Below are 19,037 nucleotides of genomic sequence, written 5' to 3' on the forward strand. Positions count from 1 at the left end.
AGGATTTTGAAATGCATCAAAATTGTATAAACTCTTGGACACAACTCCTTAGCAAGCTAATTTTACAGCGACAAGTTTATATCATTTGGTACCATAGCATCCATATGCAGGGTACACGGTACAACTCCATGGTGAAGTAACCTTAGGCAGGGTTGATATCTGCAGACAGAACAGAAGGATCGCCGAAGTCACCCAACATGGAAGGATGGGGCCTCCAGGACAACAATTGTGGAACATGATTGAATGTTATGGTACGGCTTATGATTCTATATCTAAGATTGGGACTAGAGTGCATATGTGAAATATTCGACAGCATTCCCTTTTTACAGGGACCAATCTTCCCCTGAGTTCATATCAACTTGATAAATTGCCTACCTGATTCTTCAGACCACAGATACACAGTCCTACCAACATCCCCACCACCAATAAAACAAATTCATACTATGCAATTTTCTTTTCCGGTTACATGAAGGCAAAGCCAACGAACTAAACAACAATCATCCTAGGCCGGACTTGCCAGTCTTATCAAATACCGAGCAATTTGTAATATTATATTGGGTTATTATACAAAATGTTCTCTGAGATTTGCATGATCAATAGAAATGGTCCCTGAGATTGTCCACCATCTATGATTTTGGTCATTCCGTTAAAAACTCTTTGCCAATTTTCAAAGCTTCGTAACTTAATCGATTCTTAACCAAATTTGACTCATAATATATCAAAATGAAGATAAGAAAGTGTAGAACAAGATTATACCTATTTGGAAGCCCAATGATTGCCGGAGATGGTCGGAAAATAACCTAAAAGATAACTGATCCGCGGGAAAACTGGAAAACTCGCCGGAAACTGGATAAACTTTAAACGTTCATAACTTCTTCAATACTTAACGAAATCGAGCGAAAATCATACTACTCGACGAGACGAAGAGAATGGTATCTTTCTTTACTGCTAACTCACGGTGGTTGGCCGGAAGACTGCTTGAAAGTGGCTAACTCGAAAATGGTTAGCCACTTTCGAGCCATTGTCCAACCAAATCACGGCAGGTTAGCCTTCGAAAAATGTATCATTCTCTTCGTGTCATCAAGAAGTATTATTTTTGTTTTTGAATCACTCGATTTGGTTGAGTATTGAAGAAGTTATGAACGTTTAAAGTTTACCCAGTTTCCAGCGAGTTTTTCAATTTTCCCGCGAACCAATCACGTTTCAAACTATTTTCCGGCCATCTCTGGCAACCATTGGACTTCCAAATAGGTATAATCTTATTCTACACTTTCTTATCTTCATTTTGATATATTATGAGTCGAATTTGATTAATAAACGATTGAGTTACAAAACTTTGAAAATTGCCTAAAATCGTTTTTAACGGAATGACCAAAATCATGGATGGTGGACAACTATTTCTATTGTAAATCTCAGCAATCATTTTATATAATAACCCTCCCAATCAACCACGCTATTCATCAGACATCATCCAGTACAACAAATCAAAAGGAATTCAATTCCAATGAAGGTAAAGCGCAAAACAAATAGAACCACAATGCCATGAAGAAAACTACTTGAATTGTACGAAAATGATCTCGACGTGACGCATCATGTATAGAGCAAAACATTGGTCTTTACCAAAATTTGAGAACCTCCATGGATCAAACAAAACAGGTTCTATCACAAGAAAACCTATACCACTCAGTTTTCGACTCAAAATATTAACATAAAATCCATGAAAAACCATGAACTACCTTCAAGACTTCAAAGACTTCATTGAATCCAATACAAGTTTAGTCTGTTCCTGCATCAAATCAAGCTTCTTGACAGACAAATCCATTTCAATGAGCTGCAATGCCCTCCACCTCTCCTCCAACTCTTTAGCCTTGGAACTCCCAACCAAAGAAGGCATCTTCTCAATCAAAAGTCGAGTTAAATCCGACCTCGGTGCACAATTGCCCGTCCTCAAAGAACCACTCAGACATGGATACTTAGACCAAAAATCATCCGGGTCAGCCTTAACTCCTCTATTAGTCACATTATCCTGCACCTCTTTCTTCACAGACGCATCTGAAACCGGCAAGGCCAGAACCGTATCAGTGTTAACCTTATTATTCTTCCTCGGCGGCTTCCTCTTACCGCCCTTCACATTGCTATCGAGTCCATTGGCCTCAGAACCCCAAATCTTTTTGCACAGCTCAAAGCACTTAAGCTCATGGGGCTTCGAAAACACCGGGTCCTCGCCATCCTCTCCAGCCTGGTACTTCTTCTTCAATCTCCTGATCTTATCAGTCAACTTCTCAACCAATTGGTCGATGCTCAAATCGACCTGCAAATCATTCTTGATGAACTCAAGGAATGGGGCCACATTCGAACTCGCCGCCACACCTTTCTTGCTTTCGAACTCTATAATGCCCTTCAGGATCGTTATCTCATCCTCCTCGCTCCAAAAACGCTGCCCCTTTTTAGCATCCTCATCGTCGCCGCCGACCTTCTTCTTCTTGGAGTTTTTCGGGTTGGCCTCGGTCTCCGCCGGTCGCTTCGACCCGGAACTGGGCGCGGCCGCCGGCTTCGCCGAAGCAGTCTTCTTGCTGGGCATAGCGGCGTTGTTCGCGGGCTTGGAGACGATCGGCTTGACGGTGAAGTCGGAAGCTGACGGCGAGTGGTTATCAGACTCGGTCTCCGACCCGGATCCGGAATCGTCTTCGGAGGCAAAACCCGATTGGGGATTTGACTTCGTGACCGCCGCAGAGGGCTTTTCTTCCTCCTCCTCCTCCTCCTCCTCTTCCTCTTCCTCCTCTTCCTCTTCTAAATCATCGTCATTGAGATCCACAGATTTTGCTTTGCTGACTTCAACGGGGTCGTCTTCTTCCTCTTCCTCTTCGTCGACGGTTTCATCGTCGGAGTCCTCCACCACGGCGGCCGGCGGGTCTTCTGCAAGTTTCTTCGGAGCCATCGGAGGAGAGAAAGTGAGGGTCTTGAATTGGGAAAGCTTTGATTCTGTAACACAGCCGAGCGACAGTCAGACGTGAGCCTTTACATAGTGGACAAAGGGATTATATAGAGTTTCGTAGTAGGGTTTTGACCAGAAACTTTGTGACGTGTCGGTAGTCTATTGGCTGAAGACTGTGGGACCACCTTGTTTTGAGTTACATTCCTAAGTTTATCCCACGTTAATTAAACGGTAATTTTTATAATAAAACAAAATTTGATTTGTGTGAAATTACATGATTGTTAATTTTTATTTATGTTTAGTTTTAATTAGAAAGTTAGAAAGGTTCTATATGAAATTTTGATTGATAATCAGGATTTTATTAATATGCAATTTAAATTATAAATAGGAAATATGATAAAACGAGAAGTAATGTTGCGTAGACTGATTTTTTATATTACATTTGGAAATCATCAACAACAACGTTATACAGATTAAAAACTATAATTTAAATAGATAGTCTCTCAACCATTATCCTAAAACGAGAGAAATGTTGATATGGTAATACATACAATCAATTTTCAATGTTCGATTGGTATATTGTTTCATGATGGCTGCAAAATATGAGTGCATGTTTGTACGCATTACAATGATTGACCAGTCACTCACATCAATGCATGTTGGCCTGAGCACTCACATTAGTCATACTGCTTGTTCGCTTACAATGTTGCAATCGATCAGAGAAATAAGATTCAGACAAGTAATTTTTGAGTCAAATTAAGCATGTTTCAAGTTCTCGAATTAGTACTGTAAACCTGACATTGTAGAATCCAAATTATGTTTTGGTATGAGAGTGTAAAATGATAGATCGGAATAACAACAAAGTTTCTGATCTTTTAAACTTAACAAGTCTTTCTGTACATTAGATATCCCATTTGCCCTTGGATCCATGGAGTCCCTTTTCAACAAGCACTCTTCCTGGAAATACACAACCTTTGAGCAACCAACAAATTTCAAAAACAAAATTCTAGGGCTCGAAAGAAATTAGATACCGATGATTTCGCGAAAGTACCGTCTCAAATCATCATGCCAAAGTGATTTCAATGGAGGTGGATTGTTTGCCCTCCCATTTCCATACTCTCCCCATACCCTCCTGTGATGTGTGGTTACGGTTAAGCCATGTCAACATTTTATATTAATTTTTTACAGAAATAATAAAACAAAAGGTAATAAGAATATAAAATGTTGACATGGCTTAACCGTGACCACACAAACAAGAGGCACAGGGAGGGTATGGAAATGGGAGGGCAGACAATCCACCTCCGATTTCAATGCCGTCTGAATTGTGGACTATACAGTCACAGAGAGAATGCCACAAAAACTTGAAGGCCAATTTCATACTGCACACATGGTTTTGGCACTACTGCATTACTTGAACTCCAAGCAACCGTTAATGTGCTTGCAAACGCAACCAAAGCATAAGTGATACGCGGGCGAAATTCTTCCAAATTAAAATACACCTATTCTAAATGAAAAGCTAGGTCTCATCATCTGAACTGAAACCCTCCTCCACCCGCCGTTCTGCAATTGCTGGAAATAGTCGTTGACGCATATCTGTAGGTGGTGTTTGACGATTTTCTGGAGTTGTTTCTGTCGCCGTTGGGGCCTGGACCTCTTTCTTGGCATTCTTCGCCGCCTTCATCGTTGAATTTCGGACCTCTGTGCATACCTTGTTTAGAATTACCAAGAAATCTCGTACAATCGCAAACAAGCGAATGCCTTCATCCCTCCCTGCGTTCCCGTGGAAGTAATCCGCTGTGCTCTTCACAAGAGCAGTTACCCTCTTTTCTTCTTCCAACAGCCATGTAATATCAGATTCCGCCCGCTCCACAAAACTGGCTAGTGTCCGTTGGAATTCACTATCTTCGTCCATATTCTTCATCTCAACATTTATAAAATCTCGATTTTTTACTAAGGACTGGCCAAGATTTGCAACTGTCGACGTTAGGCCATCAGCATCTACAAGTGCAGCCTTTTTCACATCTTCAAGTTCATCGCTTAAACCTGAGACAACCTGAAGACCGAGGTTACACAAGTGCTCCTCTGAGTCCTCATTGACATCCTCAGCTATGTCCTCTGTGCTCAAGTTGGACATGCTCCGGCTTTCTCTGGCTGTGCGAATAGCTCTTCGACCCTCAGAACGCATGATCTCTTGAACTACAAAGTGCAAGAGTGTGGTTTTGCCATCAGTGCCTTTTACATCAGCGAGTTTCAAAAGCGTATCAAGCCTAAATGCCTGCGCACCACCACGGTAGGTGCCATCATTCATACGGTTTCCAGTTTTGAGAACCGCTTCTAAAAGTTTTAGGAATAGCCTGCTCTTTCTGAGTTTGTTGCAAGCAACCTGACATTTACGGAGAGGAATAGTTAGATAACACAGAAACATTGAAGGTTGCTTTGACTAACTATAATTGTTCAATAGATAGATTGCGTTCGCAGATTAAGAGTCTCACCTCTAAAGTTATGAAGGACTCTTTAGTGGTAGAAACCTCCTCTGGCAGGGAACACATGAACAACAGTGACTCCATGCGCTTAAAAGCAAATGGTATGTCAACCATGGCTTTGAGGAACCGCTCTGCATGACCAAGTTGAGCAATATCCCCTGTGAATAACCTAAGCTTCAATTCTTCTTCCGCAGTTGGTGCCATCCTCAACAAGTTTTGGAGGAACTCCACAGGAAGCTCATTACCTGATTCAATCAACAAAGGATGAAGAGTTGAGCAATATCCCCTGTGAATCAAAATTGGAAAAACATAACATGGAACTTCAGAGAGACAAGTGGCCAATGATGAAGAGTTGTTCCCATGTAAACTACACAAGGTGAATATCTCCTAGAAAACTTTCTCACGATGAGAGAGAGATTCACCTTCTCGGAGGGCATCAGCAACTTCTTCCGCTGTCAAATTCAATGCTCGTAGAAGAATTGCAAGATTTTGTGCTTTCTTTCTGTCGATAATTTGAATATACTGGACTGCAGGTTCTAAGGCTGATGCTTCCTTCCTCCGATCATTTTTGGCTTTATCCGCAGCGTTATAACCAAATAGCGACTCTATCTGCTCCTCATTGAATCTGTAAATAAGTAGGAAGTTAAATTGGAGTATTTAAAGTTAATTGTTGATGAAAAATTAGATCCATCAAGAGAAAGTTAATGCCTTACTGGAATGATCCTGCACTGATCTCATGCCAGACCATTGACTGATCCGAATTGGTATTAACCTTATCCCAAAAGAATGGCTTTAGCTTCGTCTTTTGAGATCCCTCAGCATCCATATCACCACTACCTCCACTGTTTGCTTTGCGATGAGGTCCTATAGGCGGACGGTTGTTCTTGCCAGGCAATGGTTTCGGTGGAGGTGCAACTTTCGGAGGTGGTGGGGCCTTAGGACGAGGAGGAGGAGGTGGTGGTGGACCTGGTGGTTCAGGTGGTGGAGGAGCTTGTCTTCCAGGGGGAGGTTTTAGGGGAGGAACTGACCCTCCTGCCACGGCTTCTGATGTAGTTGCATCATCAGGTGCAGATTCATTTCCTTTTTTCAGGGCCATATTGTTTGCAAAATTTGCACTACTGCCAAACTCTTTGTTACTGGAATTTCCTAAACTAGTAGACTTCTGAGAAGAACCTGTGGCATTACAAAGATTGTGACAGGCCTTAGAATGCAAAGAAAATCATCATCAATTGGTGGAAGAGGCTAATAATTGTGTACATACCAGCGGATATTGTGAGAAGAGGCCTATCATCATTTGGTCCATTTCTTGGACCAATTTTTCGGCTTCTCCTTTTCTTAATACAGCAGAAACAGAGAAGTGCAACAATGATAAATATTACAACTGCAGCTCCAGCAATAGCAATTAGTTTAATCACATTGCTGTTATCCTTTTGTGGCGCCTTTTTTTTACCAAATGAGGGATCCTTTGCTGGTGGATTTTTCTTTTTTGGTGACAGCTTCGCATCCTTTGATGGTGGATTTTTCTTTTTCGACAAGGGATCCTTTGATGTGGGATTAGGACTAGCACGAAAAGTAGTATGAGTTTTCATAGAGGATGAAGGTGAAGGTGAAGGTGCTTGATATCTAGGCAACCTAGCTGCAGGGCCGGGAGCTAGAACTGGAGCATGCCCTGGTTGTGGAGAAGGAGAAGGGCTTGGCGTTGTTGGCTTACGTGAATTGCTGGCCAAATGTCTTCTAGGAGCATCCGGCGAGCCTAAAAGCCACTCTAAGCAGGTGAGGAACCAATTTTTCGAGGTAGCCTTTTCTTCAGAAGCATGAAGCAGAAGCCCTTTCTTTCTTAAGCAATCAAAAAGTGTTTGTTTCACATGATGAGGGAGAACTAAAATTGCATGGTGTATGTTGCTTTTCGTTAAGAACGTTGTTTCAGAGTCAGCGGCTGCTTCCTGTGGAATGTACAAGTTAAAATTTTCGATAGCATCTTTCTCATCTATCAGTTCTTTCCTGCAATGGATCCATGCCTGCTCTGCCTGCAGTAACAAGATCTAGTCAAATTTCGGTGATAAACGTGTAATCCTCTTGTACAGTAATGAAGTAGCTATCATGAGTTCAATTTTCAATACAACAATTACAAAAAATTTCAATCTTTTGCCTTAACGCAGTTGTCATTTCTCACACAGTCGAATGCAGTTTCACGGTATACAGTCTGCTATTGCTTTTGCTGGTGGAGTTTTCTATCTTTTCTACAAGCCATTTGCTCCTATCTGTCTTTAACTCAATGTAGAGTTACATGTTGGCATATATAGCTTGAGCATGAAGAACAAAGTGCACATAATTTGCAAATTCATCCCTCCATGTTTTAGCAAAACAAAAAATGGATTGTGTCACCTAAATAGGTTCTTAGCTTCTTCAGAACAGGAACCTGCTAGTGTTACATACAAACATGACAAGCGGAAATTGAAGATCAAATTCATTTTTCTCGAGCCATATTCTAATTAATCTAATCAACATCATGCAGAGGAGCGGAGGGGAAACACATTACTCTAGCCAACTTAGGTACGCTCAGGTCATCGCAAATTTGACTTTAATTTTCTCTTCCCATTAGCAACCAAGACTAGTTCTTTCTTGCTTTCAATACAACATCGCATTGCAGAAGCGAGAAAAAAACTTACTTCGAATAAAATTTTAATTAATTTCTAATTCAACGCAAAATTTGGCAACAACGTAGCTAACAATCACGAAGGAAGAAAATAGCCGGAAAAAGAATTAAGAGGGTAATTCAAATTATGTTCATACCATGTCTTCGTCTATCTCCTCCGAGAGCCAATCGCCGCCATTGCCGAAAAATGTTTCTCTCGTCCTCCTCACACCCTCCGACGCCCCTATCACCAACGCACAAAGCAGAATCACAAAAACAACCGCATAGCTGCCTCTTCTCATTTCCATCCCGTCCATATATATTCCTTCTCATTTCATCGAACTTGTCTTACAATCCTAAATTTTCTCTCCAGCCAAACAGAAACGAAACGTTTCCACAGGAGAAAAAACCAGCCTCGAAGCTCCACCTGCAAGGCAACAATGGCGGCGGCGCGCCCTTCTGCTCCGCGTTCTTATCCGCACGTGATTAAAATCTTCAATTTTGACGGCAACCCACGTGAAGTTTCTCAGCTATGCGAAGAACCCGCAATTTTTTTTACCATCTCGATCGGAAAAACACAGACTTTGAAGATTCAAACGTCGAGATACGAACATGCAAGAGCAGACCAAAAACAACAACGCATGCAAAACTTTATACTATTTTAAAGCGTCAAAGCATTGCTGTTTTCACGACCGCCATTGATAAACGCAAGAAAAAAGCTGAATCAAAACACAAATCCATGGGGTGGGGGCTCTAATCTAATTCAACCCAGAAGGATTTTAGCTAATATGGATATTTTTTGTGATAATATTTTTTTCTGTTTAGATTTTTGTTCGTCGGGATGTTTCTTGTTTTTCGGGGGTTTAGGAGGAGAGAGAAAGAGAATGACGCGTGATATAGACGTGAGGAGAACAATGTGGGACGTCCATGGTTGTCTTTAGACTTATTTTGGTCTTCTGTCTCTTGACCTCCCTTTGGCTTTTACAACACTTGCCTTCATCCAATTTTTTGTTTTTCTCATTTTGTTCTTATCTATTACTTTTCATATTTTTTATTATCCCAAATTTAGCATCTATGTTTTTTTTATTTGGAGTGGAGGGAAGATTGAACATCGCCTCTCGAGTTCAGTGATAAATGATGTTAACTAACTGAGTTACGAATTCTTTTGTTTTGTTGTTTAACGAATTCTTTTTATTATGCATTTATATTCGAATTTTTTCTCATAGTTCAGAAAATTTTAATTGCCAATTTTTTTTTCTTGCAGTGCGGTGAGACATTAGTTTTGAATAAATCTTTGTAGTGAAAAAACTGCTAATGTTAACCTATGGTAAAGTTCGTTATCAAATCGAAATTTTTGTCAAAATTTCATCCACATGCAGAAGTAAAAAGGTAATTTCATTACTAATCTTAATCACCCACCATCTTCCCCTCTCTCACATAACCCCAAACTCATTACCCAAGCCATCCCCACTCACCACACTGTTTATAAAATCAAACCAAATTTGATGTTTTCTTCATGAATTCTCCATATTTAATGTTGACTTAAATATAACTAGCATATAGGCACATACAAAGTGTGCGAGAAATTTTTTTGTTTTGTTTTTGAAATAGAAGGAGAGGAAGAGAGTGATAGAGAATGTGGGAGCGGGAAGGAATTTTTTTTTTTCCTGAATTAGAGATATATTAGGATTACATGTAGGTGAGACTTTGAAAAAAAAAAAAAAGAAAAAAAAAAGCAAAATTTGGTTGTGTAAAATTACATTTCTACCCCATATTTTTTATTCATGTTCTGTTTTAATTATAGGGTTAAAATGATAATTTCATATGATTTTGATTGATAATAAGTGTTTTATTAATTAGTAGAAATATGCAAGTTGACTTCCATATTTTTGTTCAATATTCATTGAATCTAGTACTAGCCGTATAGTTAAGTGCTCTAGCATTAGGCCTCATGGTCTCGGGTTAGAAGGCTAGTATCGTAGAGAATATAATTTGGCATGTGGTTCAATATCTTAATGGGTAGGATATTAAGTTTTCACCTATGCGTCTCGAACTCCTAAGTTTGAAATTTCCGTCTCCCTAAATTATTATATTAATTTCAAACCCTCCCCTCCCCTTCCCCTTTCCTTAACAATAATAATCTTTTAGTAGATTATCCAAGCCAAACCAATCATAAACGGGCACTTATTTCATGAGTCTTTGTCCTTATATGCATTTAAACAACTGAAACAGTTATAAATAATTCGTACATAAACTTGTCAACAGGGGATGTAGCTCAGATGGTAGAGCGCTCGCTTAGCATGCGAGAGGTATGGGGATCGATACCCCACTTCTCCATTCTTTTTCAACTTTTCGTTTTTTTATCCATTTTTTTCACTCCTTTAGTACTGCGAGTCTGCGGTCTGCATACCAACGGGAGATGGCGAAATTGAAATGCCCGCCACCTCCTTCTTCTCTACTATTTGAAAGCTCGTGAATACACACACACACACACATATATATATATATATATATATATATATATATATATATTTCACGTTTTGCAAACTTGTTTTCTGATGAACGGCAATGGCAGTCTCAATCTCAAACACCTCAAAAAATCTATCTGCTCCTCCACTCTCCATCTCAAACACCAATCTCTCAGCCCACCATTCACTTCCCTCCAATGCGGAACCATCTTCCAATCTCTCACCAAAACCAAATCCTTCCCAAAAGGCCAGCAGCTCCACGCCGTCTCTGTCACCGCCGGAAATCTCATCAACAACACCTATCTCAGCACCAAGCTCGCCGCTTTCTACGCAAACTGTGGTAAAATGCCCCAAGCGCAGCTGATTTTTGATGGGATTTTACTGAAAAACTCGTTCCTGTGGAATTTCATGATCAGGGGATATGCCTGCAACGGATGTCCGTTCAAGTCTCTGGTTTTGTACCGTGAAATGCTTAGTTTTGGACAGAAGGCGGACAATTTTACCTACCCTTTTGTTCTCAAGGCGTGCGGTGATCTGTTGGTTGTGGAAATTGGGAGGAGGGTTCATGGGGAGGTTGTGGTTAGTGGGTTGGAGTCGGATGTTTATGTGGGTAATGCTCTTCTGGCAATGTACTCCAAGTTCGGGGATATGAGGTTGGCAGGGATGGTGTTCGATAGAATGCCTGGGAGAGATCTAACTTCTTGGAACACAATGATTGCGGGTTGTGTGAGAAATGGTGACCCAACAGAGGGTTTAGCAGTTTTTGAGGAAATGGGGAAGGCGGGATTGAGAGCAGATGGGACAACTTTGCTTGGGATACTCTCTGGTTGTGCTGAGTTGATGGCCTTGAAGGAGGGGAAAGCAGTTCATGCATATGTGGTTCGAAACAGTGGTGAAATACATAACGAGTTTTTGACCAATTCTCTTATTGAGATGTATTGTAAGTGCAAGTCTGCGGCTTATTCGAGGCGATTATTTGATGGGGTGAAATTGAAAGATACTGTGTCATGGAACTCTATGATCAGTGGTTATGAGCAGAATGGAGATGCTTTTGAAAGCTTGAGACTTTTCTGCCAAATGGTTATGGAAGGTGCAGAGGTTGATGAAGTAACTGTCACAAGTGTGCTCGGAGCTTGTGACCAGATCAGCGCCTTGCAATTTGGCATGTCTGTTCATTCATGCATTGTCAAGAAAGGGTTTGGTGGAAATATCTTTGTGGGAACTGCCCTTGTAGACATGTATTCTAAATGTGGAAGTTTGTCTTGTTCCCGTTGTGTTTTTGATGAGATGCCTGTAAAAAACTTGGTTTCTTGGAGTGCTATGGTTTCAGGATATGGTGCTCATGGGAGGGGAGAAGAAGCAATCTCTTGTTATCACGAACTGGTAGCAAATAATTTCACTCCAGATGAAGGGGTTCTCACTTCTGTTTTGTCAGCATGTAGCCATGCCGGCCTAGTCAATGAAGGTAAAGATATTTTTAATAGAATGACGGTAGAATACAATGTGAAGCCTGGACCTGCTCACTATTCATGTTTGGTGGATCTTCTGGGAAGAGCAGGGCGCGTAGATGAAGCATATGAGCTCATTAAGACCATGCAAGTAGAACCTAGCTGTGATATATGGGCTGCACTTCTTTCTGCTTGCAGGTTACACAAGAATGTTGAGCTGGCGGAGATTGCTGCACAAAATGTTTTTGAAATGAACCCAAAAGGAGTGGGGAGCTACATTTGCCTTTCCAACATTTATGCTTCTGAGAAGAGATGGGATGATGTGGAAAGAGTGAGAGCTGTGGTGAGAAGGAAGGGACTGAAGAAAACACCCGGCTGCAGCTTTGTGGAGTTAGATAGGATGGTTCATAGGTTTTTCGTTGGAGATAAGTCACACCCACAGACACGAGATATTTATGCCAAGTTAGCAGACTTGAATCTGCAGCTCAAGGAGGCTGGATACAAGCCAGACACCGCTTCAGTGTTCTATGACGTTGAAGAGGAAGTAAAGGTGAAAATGCTTTGGGATCATAGCGAGAGACTGGCAATTGCTTTTGCCCTTATTAACACACAACCTGGGACAACAATCAGGATAACCAAGAATCTTCGTGTATGTAACGATTGCCACACAGTAACAAAAATGATCTCTATGCTTATGAATCGAGAGATTATAATGCGAGATATCCACAGGTTCCACCACTTTAGACATGGAGTATGCTCTTGTGGGGATTACTGGTGAATGATTGTGTCATGAGATTGTCTGTACATTCATTCTATGGGAAATACAGATTCTTTTATTCAAACAGAAAACATCTCAAATTGTTCACATTGCCAGTTTGCCATCCTATGACAATTTATAGGTTGCTTTTCTCCCAGCCTTGCTGTTGTATCACTTAAATAGAGCTAAGATTTTGCTTATCAACTTAGAAAGTAGGCCAACAAGTCCACCAGCTCCATCACTGACACTCATATCTGTTTCTTTATCCCATGGGAATGGCTCCTCTGCTTTGGTTGCTTCCAGAAGATCTTCAATCGAAATCTCTGGTTTCGACCTCTCCAAAGGACCTAGGTGGTGATTGTACTTCTCTGGGTCTGGACAGTAATCCTGCATAAATGAGGGATCCGATGACATATTTGACCATGAAAGAGCATATTCTTAAATCACATACATGAAGATTTGTTTACCTGATCAGCATGCATCTTCTTTACAAATATCTTGAATATATCAAGATTCGTCTTTTGCAGTAGTTCATCAGACAAACGAAGGTATGTCACCCCATACATCCTTAATTTTGGTTGGCCGTCTTTATTGATGCCATTTGGTCTAGCATTTAGAAGGATTTGGTCATAAGCCACACAGTCGTATCTAGAAAGTGCATTTTCTCCGGCAACTTCTATGTTTTCTCTCCAACCTCCACTCAAAACCTGCACATGTATTTTGCAAAACATGATTGTCAAGAATGCAGTTGTCCATTTTCAATCCATCCTTAGTTTAACTTGTTTGTTCCTTTTTAAATTTGTTATTGATGTGCTTTTTACTTTCCATATTTTTGTAATTGAATAGCATAAATTCGTTAAGAAACATGTTTTATTTAGAACCTGGGTTTTACTAGATACTGTATAATTGTCAAACTAAAGAAAGATTAGTTTTTGTATGGTTTTCCAAGACAATCATTTCGACATGTTTTATGGAGGGAATTGTACAAGAAAACAACAGTAAAACAGAATTTTTTTTCAATGAGAAACGAGACTGAAGTAGGAAAGCTGGTTTTAATAAATTTCAAGATGTTTACCTGCTGAACAAGTTCCTCAGGCGCACTTTTGGCATCAGCACTTTGTTCAGAGTTCCTCATCTCTAAACATGTGAAATTCAAAATGGCATCATGCCTTGACAGCATCCTGGCTATAGGTCGGTACCCATCTCTATCTTTCAAGTTGTAGTATCCTGCGGTAAGCTCCGCGGCGTGATTATCAACTTCATACCACCAGTGGATTCCAGATACCTGTAATCAAGCAGATTCTCGGATTAACATTGGGTGAAAGATCGTAGGTTCTGCTAATAAGAGTTTTTTTTTATGACATTAGAATATTTACTTTGGCTGCTAGCTTTAATTTACAGCCCACAAAAACTTTGTTGGCTTCATCCAGGATCTGATCACCATGGATCAGTAATTTGTTAGAGTACCAAGTCAAGAAGAACTTCCCTTTCTCAGTAACATATGTCCCATTTGATCTGAAGAACTCTGAGGATTCAGGAGCGTCATTATATTCTCCGGCATTATCTGGCAAAGCCCATTCAGGATGACCTGCAGCTGTTGCAGCCTCTTTGAACTCTGCTTGGAGATACTTGTCATAGCACTGCAATATGGAATAGGTAACGTGTTTAAAACTAAAACTTGCTCGAATATTTCCAGTAAGCCATGGGATCGTCATGCTAATAAATCAATCCCACCTGAAATTCTCCCATCCCTGGAAAAGCCCATCCTTGACTTTCCGGATAAGAGGGATACCTGAGCTCTCCTGCCGGTCCAAGCCCTACTTCAATGTCTATAATAAGTCCAGTTTGTAGAAAATCCGACATGTTCTCTCTGAAACTTTTCATGTAATCACTGTATATCTGTAACAGAACGATTAACATATAAGTAACCTTGATAAAAATGAAGGAAATTTTAACGAAAAACCATATTTTTACACCAAAAAGTCAATCCTGGTACTATTCACTGTATTATTTATTTCGTCCTTATCGTTAAAACTCAAAGTTTTCAAGTTTTTTTTCATTAGTTTTCCTAAATATGAATGCTAGTTGAGGGCATGAACATTTTACATATAGAAATCTTGTGAACCTTACCTGCACAGCAGTTCGTCCGTCAAAGAGATGCAGATTATCCACACCTAGAGTGAGGTATTCCGGGTTCCTATTACCTTTGAGATTGGTATAAAAGATATCGGGGTCTGATTCTCCGATCTCAAGTACCCATTTGGGAATGGGGATGGTTACAACATCTCCTACATTCCCACCACATTGGTGGAATGACATTATAGCTTGTAATTTCAGCCCACAATCTTGAACTGCTTGAAACACGCTCCTATAAGCACTCCAGTCATACTGCTTAGGCCCCTTTGATTCTATGATCCCCCACCACACATCTATCATGACCCCATCAACACCCGCTGCCCGTAACTCCTTCAGATCCTTAACGAGTTTGTCCCCGTCTTCCAAAACATTGTCAACCGTAACAACTCCCAACTGGTACGAAGAAAAACCCGAAAGGAAAAATTAGAACTTTTACTTTGTGATGATCATTATATTTCATACTATAATGCATACATAGTGTGAGTGAAGAGAAGAATCATGACTTACAGGGAGCATCACGAAGATCGGCACATAGTTTTTGAGCATTTTTTCTTGATAAGTGGGAGTGGTTGCAACCTGCGTTGTTGTGTAAGAGAAGATTTTTTAGGGTTTGATTTGTCTGAAAGGATGGAGTCGGTGCAACTTTACTGCTCCCAGCTGCCTTTTTATAGAAATATATCACTGTCCTTGGTAACCCAAAAAAGAAAGATAAGGACTTCTTCTGCTGCACCTTATCTTTGCACACACACACAGTATTGGCAGTCCCAATGGGGGGTCATCTATCAGCTGAATCCACATGCCTTTTTTGTTTGCATTCTTTAGGTGCTATTAAGATCGCCTCTGAGGTCTGATCCCATATATGCCCTCAAACAACTTTACAAAATTAGGTCATAGATGCCTTTTTACAAGCGGTATTAAGGTCATTTTATCCCTTGGGACACCTGCTGCTTCATTAATCTTAGAGTGAAAAGTAAAGTTGCCCTTCATGGCTTTTAAAGTTAGTTCAAACTTATGCTTTTTTGTTTGGTCAGTACTGCAACGTCATGCTTTTTTTTGTTTGTTTCAGTATCTCAACTCAATCATGTATTATTATGCATTTTAACTTTCTTACATTAATGATTGACTTGAGATACCGCTACAGTGACATTCCTATATTTTAGGGAAATTTTTATCTTGTTGCCATCCTTAAGATATTTATGGAAGAATTTGTACATGAGAAGATTTTGAGGCAGTCACTTACCTTTCGTTCTGTGGTGGAGATTTCAGATGCAATAGCTCGAGGACTTTGGATTGCACTGCGGGAGCAGAATGCCGGAGCTGAATTGACTCCTTGCCTCCATACTTTACTTGCTCCCTCTGTACTCTCGAGTACGTTTAAAAATGGAAAATGCGGGCAGAAGAAGCACCTACTGTGGTAAGCACTTATTTTCTCCCCCAAACCACCTAGAGCTGTTGTTCTTGTCAATGTTGTCATGGTGACTGTATGTATGGCCTAATTGTCACCAAAACGACACTTGTATAACATTATTGAGCAGAAAAGGAGTCCGTACGACATGAAACGTGATGTAGCATGAAAACTCTGGTTTCTTGTTGCCTGCAACGATATATAGGTTATGGTTATGGAAGATTTTCTAGAGAGTTTTGGTGGGAGAGGGAAAGAGAAGACAGAGCCACATTATTTTCTGGCCATGCTTATTTTGATGATTTATTGTTTCTTTCAAGTCATTTTCTTCTCCATTTTTTCTGTGGACTTGAGAGCATCTCTTCAAAAGATAGAAACAAAAAAATTGCATCCAAACAAAAAAAAGTTTGTATCCCTTTGAAAAGAGGCATGCCTTTTCTTTTTTTGACGAATGACAGGATATTTATTCATAACAAATCTTCGTCACTTTAGTAGGCTAGTCACGGCCACTGGCAGATCCACATAAACGATAAAGTGTATGCAATGTCCCCTTACTCGCTATGAAGGCAAGATGCTTGACAAAATGCTTCAGAGAGTTTAAAGGTAATGTAAGTAGCGAAGAGAAACGAACCGAAACGTAGTGCGAGCTTCATCTTGCCGTTGGGAGGGAATGTTCCTAGATTTTCCCTTGGCCATGGCTAGTTAACAAACTCTTCATAAATATGTTTCGTCCATACATTCAAGTGAATCGAATTGGAGACATCCTCAACGAAACGGAGACAACCACTACTAAATCAAATGCGTCTTACTTGTTAATTGTGATGTGAAGCAATGGTTTTGCCATATTGGGCTCAGGTAGCATCGATCCATTCATTATAGAGACTGAATTTAGTCTAGAAAAAGCCCACAACTAAAAGGCTTCAAAAGGATTGGAGCCCATTATAAAAGCTGTAAATAAGAGCGAAACCGAGGGTAATGTGTCACAATCAAGTGATCCAGCTCCATGCCAAAGAGAAATGACATGGCACTCTGGCAGGCAGACTCCCAATATATCATCTTCAACGGCTTTAATTTAGAGAGGAAGATTGTTTGCCCTCCTGTTACCGTACTCTTCACATTTTTTTTTATTTGTGCGGTCATGATTAAGTCACGTTAACATTTTATATTAATTTTTTAATAGAGATAATAAGACAAAAAGTAATAAGAATATAAAATGTTGATGTGGCTTAACCGTGACGGTACAAATAGAAGGAGATGGGAAGGGCACGGTAATAGGGGGCAAACAATCTACCTCCTTAATTTAGTCATACGTACTAACTTTCTACACCGCTCACCTCCTTTTAACGAAGAAAATTGTAATAATGGTTGTTTAATTTTAACTTAACTGGATTAATAATCTTTTAATTAAAAATTTATGACCATTAGTATCTTAACTCATCAAAACCAATGTTCTACAAAACGGCCTAGGCGATGGTGACCCGAGGTTTTTTCTTGCAAATCGGTTGGGGTTTAGGCAGCGCCTAGGTGGGTGAGGCGGTGCTAGGCGGCTAGGAGGCTAGGAGTTTTTTTTTTCTTTTAAATCCTATCTACATTACTATATTTCCTTATTTTCCTCCTATTTTGCATTTTGTGTGGTCTAAAATTGGGAAGTTATTGTACATATGTTATCCTACAATACTCCTCACTATGGTTCTATGACATATATGCTTAATATATTTTTAAATTTTGGACTTGTTGGATACTCTTTTTGCATTTTATTATTCTTTTACTATCTTATCCATGGATTTCATACAAGTTTAATTTTTTGTAAGTGCCAATAAGCACTTATTTACAAGATGTACAAGAAATTTACCTAAATCTTCCTAGGCCGCCTAGCCGCCTAGGCACTAGGCGCCAGCCTGCCGCCCGACTAGCATTTTTTAGAACCTTGATCAAAACATGCCTCTATAGTTTTTTTGTCAACTCCGTCAGAATTGTATCAAAATTAGTCATGTTGGAATGATCATTTCTACAATTATGTTAAAATTGAGGGACCACTACACCAAGTGTGTTAAAGTTGAGAGACCATTTCTTTAATTAGATTAAAGTTGGGAGACCATTAGCTACAATTTTTCTTATATTGTTTTCCATATTTGCCCCTTGATTTAGTCTCATGTGCGTGACACGTGACTCATTTTGACGGAAGTTTTAACGAATTTGACGAAAAGAACCATGGTTGCACGTTTTGATGAGTTAAAAAACAACGAATTTTTAGTTGAGAAACTTACTTCAATAGAGTTAAAGTTGAGAAATCATTATTATAATTTCCTTAATTTAAAGTAAAGTTAAACTAAATTCACTTTGCATTGAGATGGTTAATATTTTCCAAGCCGATTGAACCTGAATTACTGAATGGGAAGAAATATAGAGTTGGATCGGTTAATCATCCAATCTATCTAACCCGACCGAGTTGCATCCTTACTTATTGTCAAGAAGATGAAACGGCATTGTGGGAAATCATTCTGCAAAACTGCAGTTGAAACATGAGAGATTTTTTAGTGTGATTGGCACATGAGGTGGTACATCATGTGTCACCATACAAATAGTGAAATATATATGTTAAAAAGTTAATAACTTCCAAAATAAAAATTTCCACAACTTACATAAAAACACGTGATGTATCACTCGTATTCCCATTCCAATAAAAAATTTCTCCTGAAACATGTGCTTTTTGAGAAAACAGCCAATGCAGTTGGCCTTGGCAAATGGCCAAAACCGGGAGAAATCCACTTTC

At 39.8% G+C, this 19,037-nt stretch overlaps 4 protein-coding genes, 1 long non-coding RNA gene and 1 other non-coding gene across 7 annotated transcripts; 3 read left to right on the forward strand and 3 right to left on the reverse strand.

Moving 5' to 3' along the window:
* Positions 1-1,475: 1,475 nt before the first annotated feature.
* On the reverse strand, positions 1,476-3,017 carry LOC137740081 (STOREKEEPER protein-like). Its single transcript, XM_068479881.2, has one exon. It carries the CDS (start codon positions 2,936-2,938, stop codon positions 1,739-1,741), a length of 1,200 nt encoding a protein of 399 aa, XP_068335982.2. The 5' UTR covers positions 2,939-3,017; the 3' UTR covers positions 1,476-1,738.
* Positions 3,018-3,678: 661 nt separating this feature from the next.
* On the reverse strand, positions 3,679-8,891 carry LOC137738726 (formin-like protein 3). The gene is made up of 7 exons (XM_068478201.2): positions 8,212-8,891; positions 6,680-7,445; positions 6,132-6,591; positions 5,841-6,043; positions 5,428-5,663; positions 4,250-5,318; positions 3,679-4,037 (listed from the first exon to the last, which is right to left on the reverse strand). Exons 1-6 carry the CDS (start codon positions 8,368-8,370, stop codon positions 4,452-4,454), a joined length of 2,691 nt encoding a protein of 896 aa, XP_068334302.2. The 5' UTR covers positions 8,371-8,891; the 3' UTR covers positions 3,679-4,037; positions 4,250-4,451.
* Positions 8,892-10,317: 1,426 nt separating this feature from the next.
* TRNAA-AGC (transfer RNA alanine (anticodon AGC)) lies at positions 10,318-10,390 on the forward strand. Its single transcript has one exon. It is a non-coding gene; the product is annotated as a tRNA-Ala (tRNA).
* A 92-nt stretch (positions 10,391-10,482) lies between these two features.
* Positions 10,483-13,492, forward strand: LOC137739666 (putative pentatricopeptide repeat-containing protein At3g11460, mitochondrial). 2 transcript variants are annotated; one of them, XM_088700112.1, is made up of 2 exons: positions 10,554-11,986; positions 12,080-12,926. In XM_088700112.1, exons 1-2 carry the CDS (start codon positions 10,612-10,614, stop codon positions 12,745-12,747), a joined length of 2,043 nt encoding a protein of 680 aa, XP_088556238.1. In that variant the 5' UTR covers positions 10,554-10,611; the 3' UTR covers positions 12,748-12,926. The 2 variants fall into 2 exon arrangements, with proteins under 2 accessions (XP_068335428.2, XP_088556238.1); XM_068479327.2 differs by having other exon boundaries at positions 10,483-13,492.
* On the reverse strand, positions 12,780-16,336 carry LOC137739667 (beta-amylase). Its single transcript, XM_068479329.2, has 8 exons — positions 16,103-16,336; positions 15,370-15,438; positions 14,857-15,255; positions 14,461-14,625; positions 14,103-14,366; positions 13,802-14,011; positions 13,194-13,433; positions 12,780-13,113 (listed from the first exon to the last, which is right to left on the reverse strand). Exons 1-8 carry the CDS (start codon positions 16,334-16,336, stop codon positions 12,898-12,900), a joined length of 1,797 nt encoding a protein of 598 aa, XP_068335430.2. The 3' UTR covers positions 12,780-12,897.
* LOC148694112 (uncharacterized) lies at positions 14,241-16,587 on the forward strand. Its single transcript, XR_015966679.1, has 2 exons — positions 14,241-14,382; positions 16,129-16,587. It is a non-coding gene; the product is annotated as an uncharacterized LOC148694112 (long non-coding RNA).
* The last annotated feature ends 2,450 nt before the right edge of the window (positions 16,588-19,037 follow it).

This window comes from Pyrus communis, chromosome 9 (genome assembly GCF_041283825.1).
Source record: "Pyrus communis isolate YQ-2024b chromosome 9, ASM4128382v1, whole genome shotgun sequence".
NCBI classification, from domain to species: Eukaryota; Viridiplantae; Streptophyta; class Magnoliopsida; order Rosales; family Rosaceae; genus Pyrus; species Pyrus communis.

What these genes read in the sequence shown, in the direction of transcription:
- LOC137740081 (XM_068479881.2), bottom strand. Translation starts at nt 2,938, where the DNA reads ATGGCTCCGAAGAAACTTGCAGAAGACCCGCCGGCCGCCGTGGTGGAG.
- LOC137738726 (XM_068478201.2), bottom strand. Translation starts at nt 8,370, where the DNA reads ATGGACGGGATGGAAATGAGAAGAGGCAGCTATGCGGTTGTTTTTGTG. An exon ending in AGGAGATAGACGAAGACATG is followed by an intron (nt 7,446 to 8,211) that starts GTATGAACATAA and finishes TTGTTACTGCAG; the next exon opens with GCAGAGCAGGCATGGATCCA. An exon ending in ATCAGTGCAGGATCATTCCA is followed by an intron (nt 6,044 to 6,131) that starts GTAAGGCATTAA and finishes ACTTATTTACAG; the next exon opens with ATTCAATGAGGAGCAGATAG.
- LOC137739667 (XM_068479329.2), bottom strand. Translation starts at nt 16,336, where the DNA reads ATGACAACATTGACAAGAACAACAGCTCTAGGTGGTTTGGGGGAGAAA. An exon ending in CGATCTTCGTGATGCTCCCT is followed by an intron (nt 15,256 to 15,369) that starts GTAAGTCATGAT and finishes TCTTCGTACCAG; the next exon opens with TTGGGAGTTGTTACGGTTGA. An exon ending in AGAAGATGCATGCTGATCAG is followed by an intron (nt 13,114 to 13,193) that starts GTAAACAAATCT and finishes TCATTTATGCAG; the next exon opens with GATTACTGTCCAGACCCAGA.
- LOC137739666 (XM_068479327.2), top strand. Translation starts at nt 10,612, where the DNA reads ATGAACGGCAATGGCAGTCTCAATCTCAAACACCTCAAAAAATCTATC.